Below are 25,363 nucleotides of genomic sequence, written 5' to 3'. Positions count from 1 at the left end.
TCACCAAATATTCTTTTTAGTGCCGACTTCATATTTGCAAAAGTCATCACAGTACAAGCAGTCAAAGCGAAACTGTTTCTCCCTACCATCTAGACGGGCAGTATCTAGTAACTTGAACGCTAACACTGCATCTGGGAGAACCATGTCGTACTTGCGCATCCTATTGTACCTCTGTTCGAAATCAATGATGTAGTCCGCCATTGCAACCGAAATATCTCTCGTAACACTGTCAAAGTTTGAATATGCCTCGTAGGCACGGTCTTTCTCTTCTTTAAGAAATACAGAATCCAGTGCTGTGATCAAAGTTCCCATACCGTCATCCTTGTTCAAATCCTCAACGGATATTTCCAGTGCTGTATCTCTCGCTCTTCCCTCGAGCGATAATACCACCGCAAGTGCTTGCTTTTTCGCGTCCAGATTAGTAACGCGTGTCCAGATTCCCAGTTCATTTTTCCAACTTTCGTACGACCTCTTCTCGTCGAAGTGAGGTGGCACATTGTAGTTAGAAACCATCCTCTGCTACCAATGTTAACTCGAAATGACACAACGACAAGGTTCCAGTTTAACAAAGTTTACTATACTATATGAACACACTACAAGTAGCCATTACACTCAAGGCCAGGTCCATCAACAAACTATTTTCATGCGCAGGCGCACTCTTCACTCAGTGATAGCCCCGTAATAACAGAAGTATAGGGATACTTAAAACATGAACTTAACATCCCATGGAGGTGAGGCTGATGTTGAGTTAGGGCTAGTGTTAGTCATGGTGTGTTCAGTCTCACCAGGAGTCCCATGGAGGGGAGGCTGATGTTGAGTTAGGGCTAGTGTTAGTCATGGTGTGTTCAGTCTCACCAGGAGTCCCATGGAGGTGAGGCTGATGTTGAGTTAGGGCTAGTGTTAGTCATGGTGTGTTCAGTCTCACCAGGAGTCCCATGGAGGTGAGGCTGATGTTGAGTTAGGGCTAGTGTTAGTCATGGTGTGTTCAGTCTCACCAGGAGTCCTATGGAGGTGAGGCTGATGTTAAGTTAGGGCTAGTGTTAGTCATGATGTGTTCAGTCTCACCAGGAGTCCTATGGAGGTGAGGCTGATGTTAAGTTAGGGCTAGTGTTAGTCATGATGTGTTCAGTCTCACCAGGAGTCCTATGGAGGTGAGGCTGATGTTAAGTTAGGGCTAGTGTTAGTCATGGTGTGTTCAGTCTCACCAGGAGTCCTATGGAGGTGAGGCTGATGTTGAGTTAGGGCTAGTGTTAGTCATGGTGTGTTCAGTCTCACCAGGAGTCCTATGGAGGTGAGGCTGATGTTGAGTTAGGGCTAGTGTTAGTCATGGTGTGTTCAGTCTCACCAGGAGTCCCATGGAGGTGAGGCTGATGTTGAGTTAGGGCTAGTGTTAGTCATGGTGTGTTCAGTCTCACCAGGAGTCCCATGGAGGTGAGGCTGATGTTAAGTTAGGGCTAGTGTTAGTCATGGTGTGTTCAGTCTCACCAGGAGTCCCATGGAGGTGAGGCTGATGTTAAGTTAGGGCTAGTGTTAGTCATGGTGTGTTCAGTCTCACCAGGAGTCCTATGGAGGTGAGGCTGATGTTGAGTTAGGGCTAGTGTTAGTCATGGTGTGTTCAGTCTCACCAGGAGTCCTATGGAGGGGGGGCTGATGTTGAGTTAGGGCTAGTGTTAGTCATGGTGTGTTCAGTCTCACCAGGAGTCCCATGGAGGTGAGGCTGATGTTGAGTTAGGGCTAGTGTTAGTCATGGTGTGTTCAGTCTCACCAGGAGTCCTATGGAGGTGAGGCTGATGTTGAGCTCCTGGTTCTGGAGACCGAAGCTGCCGGCTACGTCCACTACGATCTGGAGGCACATGCAAGGCATGGTGGGGAGGAAGTCAGTCACCACCAACTGCAGGCACTGGAAGGCTGTTCGGATCAACGACTCTCTAGGCGACAGGGGACAGACAGACACTTGTCAGACTCTGACATAAAACTGAGTGAATAGCCAACTGCTGAACAAGAGAGAAGATACAGCATGTTAAGATGAAATAGGTGTTAAGAAGGGCTACATCTCAGCTTTTAAATATGGACCACAGAGCTTTTCCCTCTGCATCATCCATCCCAGTCTTTCGCCCTCTCCCTTTTCAATGCTACCTCCCCCCCCCCCCCCCCTCTCCCTTCTCTCTCTCACCCCTGGTCGTTGCGGATGGCCCCTATGACCCCCAGCACTAAGGGCCAGCCTGGACCCAGACTGTCTCCCTGGCTCTGGAGGATCTGCAGCACGCTCTCCAGCTGCTTCTGACGGATGTCTGCATGGAGCACGTTGGACAGCTCCTTCAGAGGGTTCAACAGCAGGAGCTGCAGCCTCTGACAGAGGGGCAGTGAGAGAAAGAGACAGAGAGACAAAGACAAGGGACAGTGGGAGAGAGTAGGGAGTGGTTATAATACATAAACAACGACAAGCATACAAACCACTGCCTTAAGATAAACAATGTCGACTATGTGTGGGTGGGTTGGTATGGTGAAGCTGACTAATAGCAAGTCATCTTATCACCTTCCATTGTAACAGCCACCCGACCTTTAGATAGAATAGTGTACAGTAGTCCCTGTATTTGGGTTCTATGTGACTGGGTGAAGATGAGAGAGATGGGGTAGTAGCAGTACCTGGTTCTGTGCTAGAGGGGGGTTGTGCTTGTAGGCCAGGCCAGCTTTGATGAGGGCGGTAACAGCCTCAGCCCCCCACTCTCTCATCCTGGCGTTGGGGTGCTGGCAGACCTGCAGCAGGTAACATCATTGGGTAGGGCACACACACACACACGGGACGAGAGAGAGAGAGAGAGATCAGACACAGTACACACACAAGCATTGCAGAAGGAGGGGGAATGCGAGTGGAGAGGGGGGAGAAAGCGGGGGAGAGAGAAAAGAGAGCGATATTGATAGAGAGAGCAAGGGATCGGAGTCAGGGGCAGTTCAAACAGTATGCCCACCCGTTTCTCACAGCAGGTGGTTAAAACAGACTGTATGCCTGTGATTTTCTACTCGCACAACAGTGAAATCAGGTAATTCCATTTGACAGACACGTAATCATGAAAGCTCTGGTAAAAATCAGTCAGCTTTCGTTGCCTTGCATTGCTGCACATTTCACTATTCCCCTGGGCTGTTAGATACAGTGAATGAGATGCCACATCAGCACCCCCCTTCACAGCCCACAAGTGTCTGTGCTGTCTACTTGTTGGCCAACGTCAAACAAGTGTGTGACTGGCCTAGAAAGGCTGGCATATCATTAGCGATGATACGGTAAGATGCATTAAAATGTGCAGGTATCTGCATAGTATGCATACAAACAAAAACAGAGTTCCAGAAATGTAACTCATGTGTGCGAGGCCATTTTGATCAAACATTAACAGCGAAGCAAACAGAAATCTGTCGCAAGCTGCACATCGCAAACTCTCAGCTCCAACACCTTGATGCCAGGCGGAGAGACAGACGGGAATGAAAGAGAGAAAGAGAGAGAAAGCAAATGATTGGGAGGAGAGGTTTCCGAGCTTACCTTCTGCAAAAACAGACATGGGTTGCAAAAGAGAGGGAGATAGAGAAAAGACAACTTAAAAAGGAACCGTTCGTTTCAGACAAACACACACAGAACTGCCACAGATACAGATGCAGTCAAATATATTGGCACCCTTGCACTCCACAATGGAGTGCACAACGAATCAGAATGCTCCGTTTTCCCTTTTCAAAACTGGTTGAATGGCTATTTTCACCCTGTATACACCTGCAACTTACCACAGGAGAGATAAATTACACAGTAAACAAGAATCACTCATCTCCAACCAAATTAATTCACATTTTGAATAATTTAGTCCAGGCCTTTGACTTTGAAAAATTACAATTGCAGTTTATATATATTGTTCTTCTTGGTCTTGTGCGGTAGTAAATCAAACAAATACACAATTTTAACTTATTTTAGAAGAAACAGTGACTCGTGTAAGGGTGGCAATATATTGGACCGCATCTGTAAAGCTATAACTAAATAGGGGACAGATGCCACTCACAGCATTAGAAATGGAAGAGCCCCGACCATCATACGAGAGGGCTTGAAAAGTACGTACCGAAGGACATACAGCTACAGGCTACAGCATAGCCCTACCCAAAAAAACACTTCACTAACCTGGCCCTAGATCCGTTTGTGCTCTTTGTCAAGGCATGACAATTGCAGAAGGAGTTGGCAAGAGAACAGAAACAGACTTGCACATAGTCTACCAGTCTACCACTTCACTACCCTCTTCTTCCAAAGGTCTAATGTGGTCTTTAAATGGTTACTGTAAGACGTACCTCCAGCAGATGTCCAGTGAGGGGCCTCCACAGGATCTCTATACGATCCATGTTGACCAGGCCTGTCTCTAGCAGCTTGGCTACCGCAAATAGAGACGGCTCCTTGACACAGGACGACAACAGAACACAGGGGTGATCGGTTTGGTGGATATAAGTATTAAAACAATAAGGCCCAAGGAGGTATGGTATATGGCCAATATACCACCCGCCTGGATACATTTGGCATTTTAGTCATCATCTTAAGATGGCTAGCTGAGACAACCGCATATCACAGGCATAGTAACTGAAATCCTCAGTAAAGTAGCTATCAGCAGAGGCAGAGCTGGGAGGGGGGGGTCAAGTGTGAGTGTTAGTGTTAGTTCACAAAAGGCTGCATGCGAGCTTCGACTGGAAGCGAGTGGAGTGTGTGGAGGAGCGGGGTGACATGGGAGAACTTAGGAAGCTTGAACACCAGGTGTTGCGTTCTGGATAAATTGCAGGGGTTTGAAGGCACAAGCAGGGAGCCCAGCCAACAGCGAGTTGCAGTAGTCCAGACGGGAAATGCCAAGTGCCTGGATTAGGACCTGCGCCGTTTCCTGTGTGAGGTAGGGTCATACTCTACGGATGTTGTAGAGCATGGATACAGCCCTTAGCCGTGGTATATTGGCAATATACCACAAACCCCTGCCTTATTGCTATTATATACAGGTTACCAAAGTAATTAGAGCAGTAAAAATAAATGTTTAGTCATACCCGTGGTATACGGTCTGTTATACCACGGCTGTCAGCCAATCAGCACTCAGGGTTCGAACTACCCTGTTTATAAAGTGGTATACGGCCAATACACCACGGCTAAGCGCTGTAACCAGGCACTCCCTGTTGCGTCGTGCTTAAGAACAGCCCGTAGCCGTATACCACACCCCCTCGGGCCTTGTTGCTTAAATATACCACAGCTTCCAGCCAATCAAAATCCAGGACCCAAACTACCCGGTTTCTAATACACATTAAGTAACACAAGGCTCATGCAGAAGACAGAGAGGTCATACGTTGTCGCTCTGGCTACATCTACAATAATGAAGTACCTGTGAAGTAATTACCTTGTTAGTCCCATAGGCCATCTCCATAGCCTCCAGAGAGAGGGAGCACAGTGCGTTGATCAGGTGATGCAGTGACACGTCATCTAGGTACTGGGAGCTCTCAAAGAGTCTCGACAGGATGTTGGAGATGAAAGGCAGATCTGTCATCACAGCCGTGGTCAGCACCTGTAACACAGAGACAACACGGGGGAGTCAGAGAGCTGAACGGTGAAGCTGGTGGGCTGAAGAGCAGTAGCGTTGTTAGGAGTTGTTGCTAATTGATGCAGAGAATTTGACTCGTTGCAGCGTGACTGCGTAAGGCAGGGAGAAAGTCTTACCGTGCTGGGCCCCTCTACTGCACGACCAGGCTTCAGAGCACCTCCAACCCCAGGCTTCAGGCCTAGGATCCACACCAGGTGCTGGGAGAGGAGAGGGGGAGATAGATGGAGAACAGGAAGGGCATAAAAGGTGGTGAGAAAAGTCAAAGAGAGAGTGATTCACTCAGACCACTTTCGCTATACCATTAAAAAAAGAACTTGAAATATTTAGGCTGGTCAATAGCCGAAAAATACAGGAAATCCAGGCATGCCTATAACACACACTGGCACAGCTCTACAGTGTGTTTGTGTGGTGGGTACAGTATGGTGGTAGTGTACCTGCAGCGTGGCCAGCACCAGCTGCCAGGAGGTACCCAGTACTGCCCCGTGGCAGTGGGCCAGGTTCAACAGGGTCCGCATACACTGGATATTCTTAGCTGTCAGCTGAGTGAGAAAGAGGGAGAGGGAGAGAAAGAAAGAGAGAGAAACAGTTATATCCCACTACTGTATTATGTGAATGTCTAACATGTGCCCTCTAGTTGTGTTGTTGTAGTAATGTTGTGTAGAGGTCCCTTACCACCACAGTGCCTTGGGGCTGTACAGTGAGAGGCTGTCCCACAGCCACCACCTGCTGATGAGACTCACTGGAGGGACTGATGATCTGCACACTCTGGCCCTGAATAGAGTAGGCTGAGGAGAACACACACACACACATTTAGAGTATTCAACGAAAGCAATGATCACAAGGACTAAATCGTTTGGAGGTCAATCAATATATTTACTCCTTAGTTGAAATGAGTCTTGTTTTTTTTTCTCCTCACAATGTAGCTCAGACAGACACCCTGATGATAATAACACAATGAGTCATTTCCATTCATATACTAGAATGAGTGACTGAGACAAGCCAGCTACATGCTAGACTTGATTAATTAACTCCTAAGGCAAACACCCATCCTGCTGAAGCCAATTTGCGAGTTCTCTCACAGCAAATATGCAAAGTATGTGTGTGTGTGAGAGAGAGAAAGCATGTGTGTGTGTGTGTGTGTGTGTGTAAGTGTGAGAGAGAAAGGGCATGTTTGTGACTGTGTGAGAGAGTGTTTGTAACTGTCTGTGTATTCCCCCCCCCCCCCTACACATTCATCTTGGTGCTACTACACAGATGGAACAGGGAAACGCAGGAAGCGGCGCAGGTCCTAATCCAGGCACTTGTCATCTCCCGTCTGGATTACTGCAACTCGCTGTTGGCTGGGCTCCCTGCCTGTGCCATTAAACCCCTACAACTCATCCAGAACGCCGCAGCCCGTCTGGTGTTCAACTTTCCCAAGTTCTCTCACGTCACCCCGCTCCTCCGCTCTCTCCACTGGCTTCCAGTTGAAGCTCGCATCCGCTACAAGACCATGGTGCTTGCCTACGGAGCTGTGAGGGGAACGGCACCTCCGTACCTTCAGGCTCTGATCAGGCCCTACACCCAAACAAGGGCACTGCGTTCATCCACCTCTGGCCTGCTCGCCTCCCTACCTCTGAGGAAGTACAGTTCCCGCTCAGCCCAGTCAAAACTGTTCGCTGCTCTGGCACCCCAATGGTGGAACAAACTCCCTCACGACGCCAGGTCAGCGGAGTCAATCACCACCTTCCGGAGACACCTGAAACCCCACCTCTTTAAGGAATACCTAGGATAGGATAAAGTAATCCTTCTAACCCCCCCCCCCCTAAAAGAGTTAGATGCACTATTGTAAAGTGGTTGTTCCACTGGATATCATAAGGTGAATGCACCAATTTGTAAGTCGCTCTGGATAAGAGCGTCTGCTAAATGACTTAAATGTAATGTAAATGAAACAGTTGAGGCACAGCCAGGATTAATGATATACAGTGCCATCGGAAAGTATTCAGACCCATTGACTTTTTCCACATTTAGTTACATTGCAATCCTATTCTAAAATTGGTTCAATAGTTTTTTCCCCCTCATCAATACCCCATCATGACAAAGCAAAAACAGGTTTAGGCATTTTTGCAAATGCATTCAAATTAAAACTGAAATATCAAATTTACACAAGTATTCAGACCCTTTACTCAGTACTTTGTTTAAGCACCTTTGGCAGCGATTACAGCCTCCGGTTTTCTTGGGTATGACGCTACAAGCTTGGCACACCTGTATTTGGGGAGTTTCTCCTATTATTCGCTGCAGATCCTCTCAAGCTCTGTCAGGTTGCATGGGGAGCGCTGCTGCACAGCTATTTTCAGGTCTCTCCAGAGATGTTTGATCGGGTTCAAGTCCGGGCTCTGGCTGAGCCACTCAAGGACATTCAGAGATTTGTCCCGAAGCCACTCATGCGTTTTCTTGGCTGTGTACTTAGGGTTGTTGTCCTGTTGGAAGGTGAACCTTCACCCCAGTCTGAGGACCTGAGCGCTCTTAAGAAGGTTTTCATCAAGGATCTCTCTGTACTTTGCTCCTTTCATCTTTGCCTCGATACTGACTAGTTTTCCAGTCCCTGCCGCTGAAAAACATCCTCACAGCATGAGGCTGCCTCACCACCATGCTTCACCATAGGGATTGTGCCAGGTTTCCTCCAGACGCGACGCTTGGCCAAAGAGTTCCATCTTGGTTTCATCAGACCAGAGAATCTTGTTTCTAATGGTCTGAGAGTCCTTTAGGTGCCTTTTGGCAAACTCTACCATAAAGGCCTGATTGGTGTAGTGCAGCAGAGTTGGTTGTCCTAGAAGGTTCTCCCATCTCCACAGAGGAACTCTGGAGCTCTGTCAGAGTGACCATTGAGTTCTTGGTCACCTCCCTGACCAAGGCCCTTCACCCCCGATTGCAGTTTGGCCAGGCGGTCACCTCTAGGAAGAGTCTTGGTGGTTCTAAACTTCTTCCCTTTAAGAATGATGGAGGCCACTGTGTTCTTAGGGACCTTCAATGCTGCAGAAATGTTTTGGTACCCTTCCCCAGATCTATGCCTCAACACAATCCTGTCTCGGAGCTCTACAGACAATTCCTTCAACCCCATGGGTTGGTTTTTGCTCTGACATGCACTGTCAACTGTGGGACCTTATATAGACAGGTGTGTGCCTTTCCAAATCATGTCCAATCAATTGAACTTACCACAGGTGGACTCCAAGTTGTAGAAACATCTCAAGGATGATCAAAGGAAACAAGATGCACCGGAGCCCCATTTCGAAACTCATAGCAAAGGGTTTAAATACTTATGTAAATATTTTTTGGGGTTGTAATAGATTTGCAAACATTTCTAAAAACCTGTTTTCGCTTTGTCATTATGTGGTATTGTGTGTAGATTGCTGAATATTATTAGTTTTTTAAAATCAATTTTAGAATAAGGCTGTAACGTAACAAAATGTGGAAAAAGTCAAGGGGTCTGAATTACTTTCCGAAGGCACTGTATGTGGAGTATCACAGTGGTTAGTATGGAGATCACACAGTCAGGGCTCTAGAGCAGGGTTCCCCAACTGGCGGCCGCCGGGCCGTGGCTGAAGCCAGTTGATGATCCCTGCTCTTGAGCTTAACACTCACACATACAGTGCCTTGCAAAAGTATTCACCCCCTTTGTGTTTTTCCTATTTTGTTGCATTACAACCTGTAGTTTAAATAGATTTTGATTTTGATTTTATGTAATGGACATACACAAAATCGTCCAAATTGGTGAAGTGAAAAAAATAAACTTGTTTCAAAAAATTATTTAAAAAATAAAAAACGGAAAAGTGGTGCGTGCATATGTATTCACCCCCTTTGCTATGAAGCACCTAAATAAGATCTGGTGCAACCAATTGGTGCAACCAGAAGTCACATAATTAGTTAAAGAAAGTCCACCTGTATGCAATCTAAGTGTCACATGATCTCAGTATATATATATACACACACACACCTGTTCTGAAAGGCCCTAGAGTCTGCAACACCACTAAGCAAGGGACACCACCAAGCAAGCAGCACTATGAAGACCAAGGAGCTCTCCAAACAGGTCAGGGACAAAATTGTGGAGAAGTACAGATCAGGGTTGGGTTATACAAAAAGATCAGAAACTTTGAACATCCTACAGAGCACCATTAAATCTATTATTACAAAATAGAAAGAAATGGCACCACAACAAACCTGCCAAGAGAGGGCCGCCCACCAAAACTCACAAACCAGGCAAGGAGGGAATTAATCAGAGAGGCAACAAAGAGACCAAAGATAACCCTGAAGGAGCTGCAAAGCTCCACAGCTGAGATTGGGGTATCTGTCCATAGGACCACTTTAAGCCGTACACCCCACAGAGCGGGGCTTTACGGGAGAGTGGTCAGAAAAAAATAAGTTGTTTGATGTTTGCCAAAAGGCATGTGGGAGACTCCCCAAACCTATGGAAGAAGGTACTCTGGTCAGATGAGACTAAAATTGAGCTTTTTGTCCATCAAGGAAAACGCTAAGTCTGGCGCAAACCCAACACCTCTCATCACCCCGAGAACACCATGAAGCATGGTGGTGGCAGCATCATGCTGTGGGGATGCTTTTCATCGGCAGGGACTGGGAAACTGGTCAGCATTGATGGTATGATGGATGGCGCTAAATACAGGGAAATTCTTGAGGGAAACCTGTTTCAATCTTCCAGAGATTTGAGACTGGGACGGAGGTTCACCTTCCAGCAGGACAAGACCCTAAGCATACTGCTAAAACAACACTCGAGTGGTTTAAGGGGAAACATTTAAATGTCTTGGAATGGCCTAGTCAAAGCCCAAACCTCAATCCAATTGAGAATGTGTGGTATGACTTAAAGATTGCTGTACACCAGCGGAACCCATCCAACTTGAAGGAGCTGGAGCAATTTTGCCAAGAAGAATGGGCAAAAATTCCAGTGGCTAGATGTGCCAAGCTTATAGAGACAAACCCCAAGAGACTCGCAGCTGTAATTGCTGCAAAAGGTGGCTCTACAAAGTATTGACTTTGGGGGGATGAATTGTTATGCACACTCAAGTTCAGTGTTTTTGTCTCACAATAAAAAATATTTTGCGTCTTCAAAGGGGTAGGCATGTTGTGTAAATCAAATGATGCAAACCCCCCCCAAAACCTATTTTAATTCCAGGTTGTAAGGCAACAAAATAGGAAAAATGCCAAGGGGAGTGAACACTTTCGCAAGCCACTTTAAACACAGAGAGACTTGCTAATTAAGTGTACACATAAACAACTACCTACTGTTTTATCAAGTTCCTCAGAGGCACATATGTTTAATTATCACAGAGCTGATACCCTACTATATGTAGCAAAGCCATGAGAGAAGATAGCTATGAACGCACACAAAACATCCTCGGGGTACTGACCCTTGTTGTTGAGGTTGGTTGCGTTACTGCTTAGGACAGTCAGGGCATAGTGTGGGGGCAATGAGGCCTTGCAGATGGCTGTGATGAAGGCGTCGCGGGGTGTGACCAGGCCCAGACGACCACACAGAGACGCCATGGTCAGCTCCGCCTTCAGGATGCTCTCTGTCGCCGTCTCATCAGTACTGGAGGGGGACGAGACACACAGAGGGTTATGGGTTTGGAAAAATATTTTTTCTCAGAATACCGTTTCATCAACGGACATATTACACAACAACTTATGGTCTTGTAGCTTCAAGGAAAACTTTGGTTGCTGCTGAACTTAACACTGACCTTCAGTATCACCTGTCACACTTTCAAGTTACTTTGAGGGGATACTATACTGAACAAAAATATAAAACTCAGCATGTAATGGTTTGGTCCCATGTTTCATGAGCTGAAATAAAAGATCCCAGAAACGTTCCACACGCACAAAAAAATAATGTCTCTAAAATGTTGTGCACAAATTTGTTTACATCCCTGTTAGTGAGTATTTCTCTTTTCCCAAGATAATCCATCCACCTGACAGGTGTGTCATATCAAGAAGCTGATTAAACGGCATGATCATTACACAGGTGCACCTTGTGCTGGGGTCAATAAAAGGCCACTCTAAAATGTGCAGTTTTGTCACACAAGACAATGCCACAGATGTCTGTGGGAGCGTGCGATTGGCATGCTGACTGCAGGAATGTCCACCAAAGCTGTTGCCAGAGAATGTAATGTTAATTTCTCTACCATAAGCTGCCTCAAACATCGTTTTAGAGAATTTGGCAGTACGGTTAACCGGTCTCACAACTGCAGACCACGTGTAACCACGGCAGCCCAGGACCTCCACATCTGGCTTCTTCACCTGCAGGATCGTTTGAGACCAGTCACCCGGACAGCTGTTGAAACTGTGGATTTGCAAAACTAAAGAATGTCTGCACAAACTGTCAAAAACCGCATCAGGGAAGCTCATCTGCGTGCTTGTCGTACTCATCAGGGTCTTGACCTGACTGCAGTTTGGCATCTTAACCAACTTCAGTGGGCAAATGCTCACTTTCGATGGCCACTGACACGCTGGAGAAGTGTGCTCTTCACGGATTAATCCTGGTTTCAACTGCACCAGGCAGATAGCAGACGGCGGGTATGGCATCCTGTGGGCGTGTGGTTTGCTGATGTCAATGTTGTGAACACAGTGCCCTATGGTGGCGATGGGGTTATGGTATGGGCAGGCGTAAGCTACGGACACTGAACACAATTGCATTTTATTGATGGCAATTTGAAAGCAAAGACGGATCCTGAGGCCCATTGTCGTGCCATTCATCCGCCGCCATCACCTCATGTTTCAGCATGATAATGCACGGCCCCATGTCACAAGGATCTGTACACAATTCTGGGAAGTTGAAAATGTCCCAGTTCTTCCACGTCCTGCATGCTCACCAGACATGTCAACCATTGAGCACGTTTGGGATGCTCTGGATCAACGTGTACGACAGCGTGTTCCAGTTCCCGCCAAAATCCAGAATCTTAGCACAGCCATTGAAGAGGAGTGGAACAACATTCCACAGGCCACAATCAACAGCCTGATCAACTCTATAAAAAGGAGATGTGTTGCGCTGCATGAGGCAAATGGTCACACTAGATACTGACTGGTGTTCTGATCCACACCCCTACCTTTCTTCTTAAAGTATCTGTGACCAACAGATGCATATCTGTATTCCAAGTCATGTGAAATCCATAGATTAGGGCCTTATGAATTTATTATTTCAATTGACTCATTTCCTTATATGAACTCTAATCTTTGAAATTGTTGAATGTTAAGTTTATATTTTTGTTCAGTGTAAATAAATTGACTTGGAGGTGATCTATAAGAAGGGTTGTTACCTGGCGTCCAATAGGAGTGAGAGGGCAGCCAGTAGACCACACCAACACGCACTGACCATCTCCTCCCAGACCAGATGGGCCCCTGACAGAGAAACAGCAGTTAGCAACAGAGTGGACAAGAAATATACATTTCTACAGATATCTATATGTAAACGCTACATCAGAATGCTGGTTTTGAATAGGGATGATGACACGTACGCCACTGCAGTAAGCCTACATATATTAACGCCCTTAGGAACTGTAGGTATTGGATTGCCCACTAGAGGTCAATAGAATTGCAAGCTAGGGTTCGGCTCCTTGTGCGGTCCCAGAGAAGCGCCCCGGTCCTAGCACCCGACCCTCCCTCATCCTCCTCCCCCCTCTTCACCAGGCTCAGCTTGGGCGTTCTGGTCTGGGTTGGCCTCCCTGCGTACAGCCACCTCCTCCTCCTCCTTGGCCAGTTCTCTCTCTATCATGGAGGTGATGCCTCGGACCAGGTCCAGCAGGGCGCTGAAGGCCACAGACATGGCATAACCCTCTGGGATGGACGGGGGCTCCACTTTGTCCAACATCTCCAGACTGGGGCAGGGAAGAGGAAAGGGAAACGTATGATATGACACATTGTGTATGTGTGTTTGTTGTGTATGTGTGTGTCTACCCTACTCAGTTGTAAGAAATAGGGTGTATGTCCCAAGGAGCTACATGCAAACAGAAACAGTCATTCAGCTCCCACTAACAAACACACTCACTGGACTGCTGCAGGATCAGCTTTCCCTGGCCATGTGTTCATTACAGACACACGACAGCTGTGTTAAGACAATGTTGACTGACAACTCTCTGCCCTGCATCAACAAACAAACCAGCCAGTTTAATTCTCTAGTCTATCAAAACACCAGCATTGCTCAATCTCCTCATAATTACAGACAACAGATCACATTCCCTTCCTCCCGACCCATGCATAAAGGGAAAGGGGGATACCTAGTCAGTTGTACAACTGAACGCATTCAACGGAAATGCGTCCTCCGCATTTAACCCAACCCCTCTGACTCAGAGAGAGCAGAGTCAGGTCAACTAATCCACAGCTAAATCAACTCCTTCCTTCCCTCTAACAGGCACAGCGTGTGTCATGGGGTATCTGCTGTGTTTGTGTTCTCTCTGTTCCTGCCTCGGTCTCCGTTCCCTCACTCAAAGACAGCAGCTAGTTAGAGTCCAATAATGACAATATTTACAGGCCAACTGTCCTCCGGGGTGTCTAGGTTTTTGATAACGGCCGTAATTCCGTCCCCTGTGGTTTAAAATCAAACCGTTTCTCTCTGGTTCAACTATCTGTCTCCAATAGACTGTGTCCCTGTGTGTGATAATTGGATGGATGACTCAAACCTAGACAGACATAGCTAGATGTCTAGTGTGTGTGTGTGTGTGTGTGTGTGTATATATATAGTACTACTCACTAGGTAGCCTTGGCGCTGCCCTGCACACTGACGGTCATGAGAGGGATCCAGGTACCGCGGTACTCGAAGGCAGCCTGAGTGGTCAGACTCCCACCCTGACCTCCTGCTCCTGGACCACCCTGGGCAGCCGCCTGGGCCCCCGACCCACCTAGGGAGGGAGGGAGAGATTGAGGAACGGAAGGGGGGAGGGAAGGAAGGAAGGAAGCTGTCAGTATTGAGCTGGAACCAAAGCCTTCGCACCCTGCAGACCAGAAGCTTCCATATACTCATGAGTTGCCTAATCCTATCCTAGATATTCCTCTTCTTTACTTTCTTCCCAACTAAAGTCTCAAGCTGTAACACCAGTAAAGACAACATTAGCTCCTTCTCAGTGTGCTCAGTGTGGTCCTCACCAGCAGGGGCATTGGTGGCAGCAGGGTTGCCTGTATTGGGGACGATGAAGAGGGACTGGATGAAGGAGCCCAGGGCGTTAACGATGTCCCGGAACACCTTGGTGGAGTGCTGCTTCATGTCATAGGACTGGCAGAAAGACCTGGAGGGGGGAGAGAGAGGGTGTAGCGAAGGTTTCTTAAAAGATATAGAATATGGAGATTGTTGAGGTTGTGTGTGTTTGTGTGTGCGGTAAGGTTAGTGTCAGAGGCGTATGGTGAGGTCAGTGATGTGTGTGTGCTCCTCCTCTTCACCGTAGCAGGTGTGGCTGTACACACAGCCTGTGGACGGACTCCACAGCCACGGCTCTGAGCCACTGAGGCTTCTCTCCATCCAGGAACTTCACCAGCAGGGACAGAAAGATCTCACACTCCGTCACCTACAACACAGACAAACACACCTCCATCCTCAGATCCCCAAGACAACTATCCACATATGGAGGTCTCTACAATAAGAAGACAACAGGATTTGTGGAAAATTTGAATTTCAGTTAACCTCCTGAATTGACTGAAATCAAATGGAATTGACCCAAACTATAGTTCCTGCCTTGGCTCACACCACTAGACTGTAGTTGTGTTTGATGATTTAGGTACAGAGAACACAGTATTAGGTAGTAACTACTGTAACTGACTTTCACCAGTGGGCTGTAGACGTGTTTGATAACCCCTCGGGACTCACCAGTGGGCTGTAGACGTGTTTGATAACCCCTCGGGACTCACCAGTGGGCTGTAGACGTGTTTGGTAACCCCAGAAACTCACCAGTAGGCTGTAGACGTGTTTGATAACCCCAGAGACTCACCAGTAGGCTGTAGACGTGTTTGGTAACCCCAGAAACTCACCAGTAGGCTGTAGACGTGTTTGATAACCCCAGAGACTCACCAGTAGGCTGTAGACGTGTTTGGTAACCCCAGAGACTCACCAGTAGGCTGTAGACGTGTTTGGTAACCCCAGAGACTCACCAGTAGGCTGTAGACGTGTTTGGTAACCCCAGAGACTCACCAGTAGGCTGTAGACGTGTTTGGTAACCCCAGAGACTCACCAGTAGGCTGTAGACGTGTTTGGTAACCCCAGAGACTCACCAGTAGGCTGTAGACGTGTTTGGTAACCCCAGAGACTCACCAGTAGGCTGTAGACGTGTTTGATAACCCCAGAGACTCACCAGTAGGCTGTAGACGTGTTTGATAACCCCAGAGACTCACCAGTAGGCTGTAGACGTGTTTGATAACCCCAGAGACTCACCAGTAGGCTGTAGACGTGTTTGATAACCCCAGAGACTCACCAGTAGGCTGTAGACGTGTTTGATAACCCCAGAGACTCACCAGTAGGCTGTAGACGTGTTTGATAACCCCAGAGACTCACCAGTAGGCTGTAGACGTGTTTGATAACCCCAGAGACTCACCAGTAGGCTGTATAAGTGTTTGATAACCCCAGAGACTCACCAGTAGGCTGTAGAAGTGTTTGATGAGCACAGACACCACTCTGAGCAGCCTCATGCAGATGGGGAAGTAAGGTTTTTCTACAGGAGCAGGGGAGGCAGCGCCACTGCTGCCCTGGCGGAACTTGATGTTGGGGGAGAACAGCTTGATGACCAGCGGACAAACACGCTCCTTCAGCAGGAAGCTGAACTCCTGGTGCTATATAGGGGTCAGAGGGCAGAGGTTAAAGGTCAGAGGGCAGCGGGTGGTGTCAGCAGGAGGTGGGGGGGTCACAGTACAAATACAAGACACACACCTACAGTGAGATGACATAGTATTCTATTTCAATGCATATAATACTCAATTGTATTGCATTATATTGTACTATAATTTACTGTATCCTATTGTATTACGTTCTCACTGTCATACCTCTGGGGGCCCCATGTGCATGTCATCAATGTCTTTAAAATGTATTTAATAAATCCTTTTGACAGTAACCCTCCAAAAAGTAATTCCTAAACCTTTTTAATTCCCATATGTAGTGGGAAGCAGAGTTTTTCTTTAGGCACTGAAAAAGTGCCTCAGGCCTTGAACAAAAAAAAAAGTAACAGATTGAAAGTATAAGGGGATATCGGTGAACAAATGTCCGTGGTCAAGGCTACAACGGCGCCAGCGCAATGACTGGAGCTTCCTCAGGATTTCAAAAACGCATATCAGACCGAACAGCTTCTTAGGTAGTTCTTAGTAGAATTTAAGATCAGAAAACAATTTCTCCGTGGAAGCGACAGTTACAGGGATGGTAAAAACAGCTTGATTGCCGTAGCAACATCAGGGAAACTGGACAGAAGGAAGGGGTGCTTCAAATACAGCACTTCTGCAATGTCTTTAATTGAGCCTCTCATTCTCCTTAATTGCCAGCCTCAACATGTTACAGAAGGAGATTAACTGTACAGGAGGCTCTGAGGACAGATGGTCTGGATACAGGACAGCCAATAAATTGCCAGATGCAAACAGATAATCAGTTCTTGAGGTCATGAACAAAAAAAGCCGTTTGCGATTTCTTTCATACTGGTGAACCGGCATTTGAGTTGTGGTGTTGCAAATATCAACAGTCCCTTATCTCTTTTATATCCTGGCACGCATCATTCAAGACTACGTTTAAAATTGTGTGCAGCACAGTGGACATGTAATGCACAATATGTCTCAGGAAAGACTGTATGGGTTGGCAACACTCAGTATAGAACAGTCGGGCCCGCAGCCTGGACCTACAGGCCGTGGTGAAAACATTTACACAAAAGAAAGAGGACTCCAGGAGAACAAGGTAGTCGCTCAAGTTGGATTGAATTTGATTTAATTTACCTTGAATACTGCAGACCATTAGTGTAGGCTTTTAGCCAGCAAAACCTGCTGAGTTCAACAATAAAGTGTCTGAATTCATCCTCAAACCGACTACTTTTCCCCCCTCAATTTTAGGCTATTTAATATGTAATTTTTTGTAAAAGGTTTATAAATAGCAGATAAATACGGTATATAGCTATAGATAGTACACCGCATAACTAAACCATTTCCAGGAAGCTAGTGTTTTGAGCGTGAGCTGACTATTATTTGGCATTAATAGTTTTACCCACAACTTTCTATCCAAGCAGGGAGAGCGTGTGGATGGCTCATGTCATGCAGGTTCAGATAGCCTATACAGGACAGCTGTCCTGTATAGGCTATCACATTGGTAGCTGATTAGTGTGCTGTTGCATCGGAAATTTATTTTACAAATCTGCAATGTTTGAACTTCCAACTTCAATTACTAAATAATAAATAAGTAATTACAGTGGATTCGGAACGTATTCAGACCCATTCACTTTTTCCACATTTTGTTACATTACAGCCTCATTCTAAAATGCATTAAATAGTTGTTTCCCCCCTTCATAAATCTACAATCAATAACCCATAACGACGAAGCAAACAGGTTTTTTTTACAAAATAAAAAATAAATAAATATGACATTAACATAAGTATTCAGACCCTTTACTCAGTACTTTGTTGAAGCACCTTTGGCAGTGATTATAGCATCAAGTCTTTTTCAGTATAACGTTACAAGCTTAGCACACCTGTATTTGAGGAGTTTCTCCCATTCTTCTCTGCAGATCCTCTAAAGCTCTGTCAGGTCGGATGGGGAGCGTCGCTGCACAGCTATTTTCAGGTTTCTCCAGAGATGTTAGATCGGGTTCAATTCCGGGCTCTGGCTGTGTGCTGAGGGTCGTTGTCCTGTTGGAAGGTGAACCTTCGCCCCAATCTGAGGTTCTGAGCGCTCTGGAGCAGGTTTTTATTGAGAATCTCTGTACTTTGCTCCATTCATCTTTCCCTCAATCCTGACGAGTCTCCCAGTCCCTGCCGCTGAAAATCATCCACACAGGATGATGCTGCCACCACCATGCTTCACCGTAGGGATGATGCCAGGTTTCCTCCGGACGTGACACTTGGAATTCAGACCAAAGAGTTCAATCTTGGTTTCATCAGACCAGAGAAGCTTATTTCTCATAGTCTGAGAGTCCTTTAGGTGCCTCTTGGCAAACTACAAGCGCTGTCATGTGCCTTTTACTGATGAGTGGCATCCGTCTGGCTGGCATCCGTCTGTATCAAATTAAATGTTATGCTCCGAGTCTCAGATAGGGTTTTGCATAAGCAAAATGTAAGATATTCTTCAGTCATTTTTTTAATAATAATAGAAATACACCGGATAGTTGCAGTGAAATGTGTTGTTTTACAGGGTCAGCCATAGTAGTACGGCCCAAATTGAGAAAATTAGGGATAAGTGCCCTGCTCAAGGGCACATTGAAAGATCTTTCAACTTGTCGGCTCGGGTATTCAAACCAGCGACATCTCAGTTACTGTCCCAACACTATAAACGCTAGGCTACCTTTCGCCCTTAATATGGTGATTGATTTTTGAAGTACATGTTATATTGAATAGAAGATACTCTACTTGTTGTTTTACCAGTTATCAACATATTGCTCAAAGAAAAGAAAGCCCAGTGGTTATTTAGACTTTAGCTAATACGTGTTCTTCTCTTTGCTGCGGTATCATTTCGGTATAGAGTATCGTGATGCTAAACCTGGAATTGAAGTCAAAATTCTGGTATCGTGACCATGCAGAAACCTATTTTTCTAATGATTGGTCAGAATTGCAAGCCCTCGCTTGCGGAATTGTTGATTCTGCAATAACAAAATTGCGATTGCAAAAATCCTGTGTATTATGTTGTGTGTTTACCTGCAGGAAGACCCCAGGGAAGTCATTGAGGACTGACTCCAGGAGCTCCAGACCAAACATCCGGGTCATTTCTGTCATCCCCACCAGCCAGTAGGGGGCGTCAGCATTCACTAGCTGACATAGGTCCTGGATAGACACACACACGAACATAGGAATATAGACTTGCACATAGGACAGCTGGAGACAGCTACTAGCATTGCCTCTGTGATACAGTCTGTAAATCTAGGCTGTACATACACTACATGACCAAAAGTATGTGGACACCTGCTCGTCGAACATCTCATTCCAAATTCATGGGCATTAATATGGAGTTGGTCCACGCTTTGCTGCAATAGCAGACTCCACTCTTCTGGGAAGGCTTTCCATTAGATTTTGGAACATTGCTGACTAGCTTCCATTCAGCCACAAGAGCATTAGTGAGGTCGGGCACTGATGTTGGGCGATTAGGCCTGGCTCGCAGTGGGTATTCCAATTCATCCCAAAGGTGTTCGATGGGGTTGAGGTCAGGGCTCTGTGCTAGCCAATCAAGTTCTTCCACACCAATCTCAACAACCCATTTCTGCATGGAACTCGCTTTGTGCACGGGGGCATTGTTATGCTGAAACAGGAAAGGGCCTTCCCCAAACTGTTGCCACAAAGTTGCAGCACAGAATCGTCCAGAATGTCATTGTATGCTGTAGCGTTAAGATTTGTCCTAGCCAAAACCATGAAAAACAGCCCCAGATCATTATTCCTCCTCCACAAACTTCAGTTGGCACTATGCATTCGGGCAGGTAGCGTTCTCCTGGCATCCGATAAACCCAGATTCGTCCTTTAGACTACAAGATGGTGAAGCGTGATTCATCACTCCAGAGAACGCGTTTCCACTGCTCCAGAGTCCAAATGGCAGCGACCTTAACACCACTCCAGCCGAAACGCTTGACATTGCGCATGGTGTACAGATGCTCGGCCATGGAAACCCATTTCATGAAGCTCCCGACAAAGTTATTGTGCTGATGTTGCTTCCAGAGGCAGTTTGCAACTCAATAGTGAGTGTTGCAAACAGAGGACAGATGATTTTCACATGCTACACGCTTCAGTATTCGCAGGTCCCATTGTGTGAGCTTGTGTTGCCTACCACTTCGCGGCTGAGCCGTTGTTGTTCCTAGACGTTTCCACTTCACAATAACAGCACGTACAGTTGACTAGGACAGCTCTAGCAGGGCAGAAATTTGATGAACTGACTTGTTGGAAAGGTGGCATCCTATGATGGTGCCACGTTGAAAGTGACGGAGCTCTTCAGTAAGGCCATTCTACTGCCAATATTTGTCTACGGAGATTGCATGGCTGTGTGTTTGATCTTAGAAACCTCTCAGCAACGGGTGTGGCTGAAATAGCCAAAGCCAGTAATTTGATGGGGTCCCCACATACTTTTGTGTATAAAGACAACCTGGCTGTATTTCATTCCACAAAGTTGTTCCCTCCCTTCTCCTGTCCTCATTCATAGAGTAAACCCTATCTATACCCCCTCTTCTGATGGGCGAGAGGGTGCAGGTGGGGTACAGTGAGAGGTATGGAGGACTGTCTCCTGGAGGACATACCTGGAACAGCATGTAGGCGTCTTTAGCGCTGGGCCGCAGGGTGCTGACAGACCTCCGGTTCGTGTTACCCTGGACTGGAGGAGGCTGCTCCACGATGCCTGGAAGAGAGAGGGAGGTGAGGAGGAGGGGGGGAAAGAACACATGTGAGAGACAGTCATTGGACACAGCTGTGGATACAAGCCTGGAGGGATCAATCGCTCACAAGCAAACAAACAATCCACATACCATCAAATAACACACACTCAGAAAAGACCGATCCAACACCTACTACAAGAGGGAAAAGTCACTTAATTAAATAGTGATTCTCAATCCTAGCTCACATACTAAACCAAGTGGCAGAGTGGGAAGACAGCAGTGTGAAATCTGACAGGGCCAAACAAAAACTCATTATGTATTCATTGAACTCAGGCTTAAAATCACCGGATAAGCAGCTTTAGGCAATCTAAGGAGAAACTAACTCCCTTCCCTTACTCTGTGACAGGTTCAAAGTTAGAGGAGGAGGGTAGGAGAGAGAAAGTGTGATGCAGAATAGTGATGGACAGAAACGGTTCAGTCCTAGAATAACTCATTTCCCAATGATCCCTCCCGACCCTGACCTTTGAAGCGCTCGTCCTCGGCGACCATCCTCTCAAAGACCACGGTGACGACCTGTCTCACGGTGGCGGCGGCCGTGTTGTTGGTGATGTTGTCCTTGGTGAAGTGCAGGCGGAAACACAGCACGATGGCCTGGGAGGGACGAGGGGAGAGGAGACACAGGCTCTGTTACAATATTCAGCCTATGAAGCCCTGTACTGGGGAATACATTCTAAGTGGTATGTTAGTATGGGCAATTGAACGTAGACAGATTGACTAAGGCACACATCTGGATTCACATGCACGTGGAAACCAACTAGAACAGTACATGACTCCAAGGGCAAATATGAGACGTGTGTGGGACTAAGCATGGGAATATATGAAATGTCTGCAATGTGGGGGCAAATATTAACCTTCCGTAACATGAGGCAAGATACCCGTGTTTGTATGATATGTGACTGTGTACACGCATGACAACATTTGGCGTTTGTATATAGTGTGCAGTTTGGGGTACCTTGGAGAGTATTTCGTCATGTACTACAGTGTTGGTGGTGAGCAGCACTAGGACAGTCTGCAGCAGCTTCAGCTCCTCCAGCCCGTTCTCCATCAACTGCCACAGCATGTTAATGATGTTCCCTGCTGCAGCCTGATGAACACACACAGGCACACACACACAGACTTGTAGCCTACTTGTACATCAAGGAGGCAGTGACAGTCACGGTCACAATCAACTGGAATGTGACAGAACAGAGCAAGTGACAGCAGCACTAGAGCTCACAGACATGTACACACAGATCAACAAAGAATTAGACACAGACACACAGGGGAGCAGCCGACCGGACCAGCTCTGAATACATCAGGGTCAGCGAGGCACGTGCCTTCATTACACCAAACCCAGCAACTGTGGCACTCCAGAGCAGTGACTCACACATTTTCCCTGTGTCACATCCTGAGGTCAGAACAAACCAACAGAACTCGTACAAAACCAGTGGAACTGAGGGAAGTAGTCAGTTGAAGAAAATAAATAACCTGTCCTTCAAAAGTGGCAGCAAACGGGAACCATGACAGGTCATTTTCTTCCTAAGGCAAAACTGACACACGTTCACTCACTAAAACCAAGACATTTAATCAATACCGCAGGAGCTTCGTTCCTCTTCCCCGTGTCCGTGGTGGCAGGGGATGCAGGTGGGGGAGGGGTTTGGATGCATTGCTACTAACAGGGGGAGAGGGGTGCAGTGCTACTAGCGTTAGCACGATGACATGCTGGTCCCGTGTGGCTCAGTTGGTAGAGCATGGCGCTTGCAACGCCAGGGTTGTGGGTTCATTCCCCACGGGGGGACCAGGATGAATATGTATGAACTTTCCAATTTGTAAGTCGCTCTGGATAAGAGCGTCAGCTAAATGACTTAAATGTAAAATGTAAATGTAAATGCTAGCTGTTCCCATAGAGACTTGGGAGCCAACAACTATCCATTTAAAAGTGCGTCCTAGTAGTTAAGCCCTGGGCTTACAGACACACAGACAGTGATATATAGAGGGGAGGTGCTGGAGCGTGGCAGAAAGCCTCTTTTGAAAGGCTCCAGGCAGGGAGTCTGCTGATAGCATGTAAACACAGCCAGACAGGCATGGTGAACACAGTCAGTCACAGTCAGTCAGGCAGGGAGACAGTCAGGGTATTCTTATCCTAGCCGGCTAGCTGGTCGGTCAAGGTATCCCGGATAACACCAGGCAAGTCAAGGAAATTGGCCTCAATCGGAGAGGGAAGGGCCAGTCACAATAGCCTCGGTTCCATGTTGAGGTGTAGGTAGTGTTTTTACAGAGATGAGGCTTTGCACTGCAGTGTGAAGCAAAAAGCAGAAAACCCACCCTCTCAGTTAGAGTCGGTGGTATTTAAAGTTGTATAAGCCCAGGGTCAGAATAATGTGTTCGCCCTGCCCTGACTTCAAAATGTAGGCCTTCATCCAGACCAACGCACTGTTCAACGGGCTTAGAATGAAAACGTAGATGTCTTTTGTGTAGCAGCGACCATGCAGCAACAAGAGAGCACACCACCACTTTCAACGGTCCCGGCGTTTAGCACAGTGTGCATTGCGCTGGCCTTAAAAATATATGAGTCACAGCAGGTTTGACATCAGCTAGGACCATTTCCCTCCTAAATAATTCATTTCTGCCTTCTCAATCACCACAGTACATGCATTACACGCATTGATAACGCAATTCTAATGGATTATTAATCAAAGTGATTATAAAAGAGTTAGGGGCGAGCCTAAAACATCCCCTTAGTCTCCCACTGACATCAATGCATGACTAAGTGAAACATCGGAAGTTAGGATTAGCCCCATAGTGGTCCTGTGTTCCTCACCTCAGACACCACCTCGTGGGTCATGAGTCTCTGGACAGCAGCCAGACACAGCTGGGTGATCTTGGGCTCCTTGGTGCCACAGCCCATCAGGAACGGCTGGACCACCTCCGAGCTGTTCTCCTTCAGGGCTAAGGGGGAGACGATACACGGGCACAGTTCACACATCAAATCAGGCGTCTGTTGTAGAACACAACCACACCTAGGGCAACTCTTTTGGAATGCATCCTTCGCTTGTTTGAATTAGGTCTAATCACCAATCTGTACGTGGAGAACTGGTTCAGCAAAAACATCTCTCTCGCACAAACGTACACAAGGTATTTATGGGTGTCCCTTCCTCCTTCACTTACACGCCAAGATGTCGGTGTTCCTCGCGGCGATGGTCTTGATCTTGACGATCCCGGACTCGGCAGCCTATAGGAAAGCACAGACAAGAGGCCCATTAAGATTACATCTACTTATACGTTCCTTATGATGAGACCGCTGGCGATGCGTTACCACCTCCACTGTTATACCTGAGGTAGACATCTCCTAGTCCTTACTAATGATCCTCAGAGGAGAGGGCAGAGAACACAAGCGTGGCCAGAAACATTGATGTCTGGAAGCAGTTAACCTTGAGTAAGTCCCTTTACCTGAGAGGAGACAGAGGGAACCATAGTGATTTCTCTTTTGTGGAGCTGTACTGCCTGACATTTTTTATATATTTTTTAATTTTATTTAACGAAGCAAGTCAGTTAAGAACAAATTCTTATTCACAATGACGGCCTACACCGGCCAAACCCTAACAGCGCTGGGCCAATTGAGCGCCGCCCTATGGGACTCCCAATCTCAGCCGGTTGTGATACAGCCTGAAATCGAACCAGGGTCTGTAGCGACGCCTCTAGCACAGATGCTGCGCCACTCGGGAGCCCCGAAAGTGAGACGCTAAGGTGTGAGATAGGGAAGAGATGGAGGGGGGAGACGGAGAGAAGGGGAGGAGAAGAGCGACTGTGGGGAAGGGAGTGAGAAAGAGAAAGCAAGGGAGTGAAGGAAGGAGAGAGAAAAGGAGAGAGAGAGAGAGAGAGAGAGAGAGAGAGAGAGAGAGAGAGAGAGAGAGAAAGAGAGAGAGAGAGAGAGAGAAAAGGAGAGAGAGAGAGAGAGAGAGAGAGAGAGAGAGAGAGAGAGAGAGAGAGAGAGAGAGGAAAGGGAAGGAGAGAGAAGAGGGAAGGAGAGAGAGAGGAGAGGGAAGGAGAGAGAGGGAATGTATGCTGTGCTTTCAGCAGTCAACAGAGGCCTCTTTATCTCTCTACAGCAACTGCAGCTGTCAAGATATTCTCCCTCTCCAACGTCGCCCGCTCGTTCTCCTTCTCCGTCGCTCTTTTTCCGTGCTTCTCTTGCCTTGTTCTTTTCTTCCCATCGCTAAACCAACCACACCAGCA

At 47.0% G+C, this 25,363-nt stretch overlaps 1 protein-coding gene across 2 annotated transcripts in view; it reads right to left on the bottom strand.

The window, feature by feature from the left end:
* Positions 1-25,363, bottom strand: part of LOC139530185 (protein MON2 homolog) — a 57,902-nt gene that overhangs the window by 18,890 nt on the left and 13,649 nt on the right. For both annotated transcript variants that reach the window (XM_071326357.1, XM_071326358.1), the window contains exons 2-22: positions 24,296-24,359; positions 23,949-24,076; positions 22,101-22,232; positions 21,610-21,739; positions 21,014-21,111; positions 19,434-19,559; positions 16,194-16,388; positions 15,009-15,133; positions 14,718-14,857; positions 14,326-14,473; positions 13,263-13,453; positions 12,896-12,977; positions 10,994-11,175; positions 6,267-6,379; positions 6,029-6,133; positions 5,711-5,791; positions 5,394-5,558; positions 4,318-4,419; positions 2,647-2,757; positions 2,174-2,349; positions 1,766-1,928 (exon numbers count right to left, since the gene is read on the bottom strand). In XM_071326357.1, the coding sequence (XP_071182458.1) occupies positions 1,766-1,928; positions 2,174-2,349; positions 2,647-2,757; positions 4,318-4,419; positions 5,394-5,558; positions 5,711-5,791; positions 6,029-6,133; positions 6,267-6,379; positions 10,994-11,175; positions 12,896-12,977; positions 13,263-13,453; positions 14,326-14,473; positions 14,718-14,857; positions 15,009-15,133; positions 16,194-16,388; positions 19,434-19,559; positions 21,014-21,111; positions 21,610-21,739; positions 22,101-22,232; positions 23,949-24,076; positions 24,296-24,359 (2,757 nt within the window). The remainder of the gene's footprint in view (positions 1-1,765; positions 1,929-2,173; positions 2,350-2,646; positions 2,758-4,317; positions 4,420-5,393; positions 5,559-5,710; positions 5,792-6,028; positions 6,134-6,266; positions 6,380-10,993; positions 11,176-12,895; positions 12,978-13,262; positions 13,454-14,325; positions 14,474-14,717; positions 14,858-15,008; positions 15,134-16,193; positions 16,389-19,433; positions 19,560-21,013; positions 21,112-21,609; positions 21,740-22,100; positions 22,233-23,948; positions 24,077-24,295; positions 24,360-25,363) is intronic.

This window comes from Salvelinus alpinus, chromosome 9, assembly GCF_045679555.1.
Source record: "Salvelinus alpinus chromosome 9, SLU_Salpinus.1, whole genome shotgun sequence".
In the NCBI taxonomy this organism is placed as follows: Eukaryota; Metazoa; Chordata; class Actinopteri; order Salmoniformes; family Salmonidae; genus Salvelinus; species Salvelinus alpinus.
This window is presented reverse-complemented; position numbering and strand designations above follow the sequence as displayed.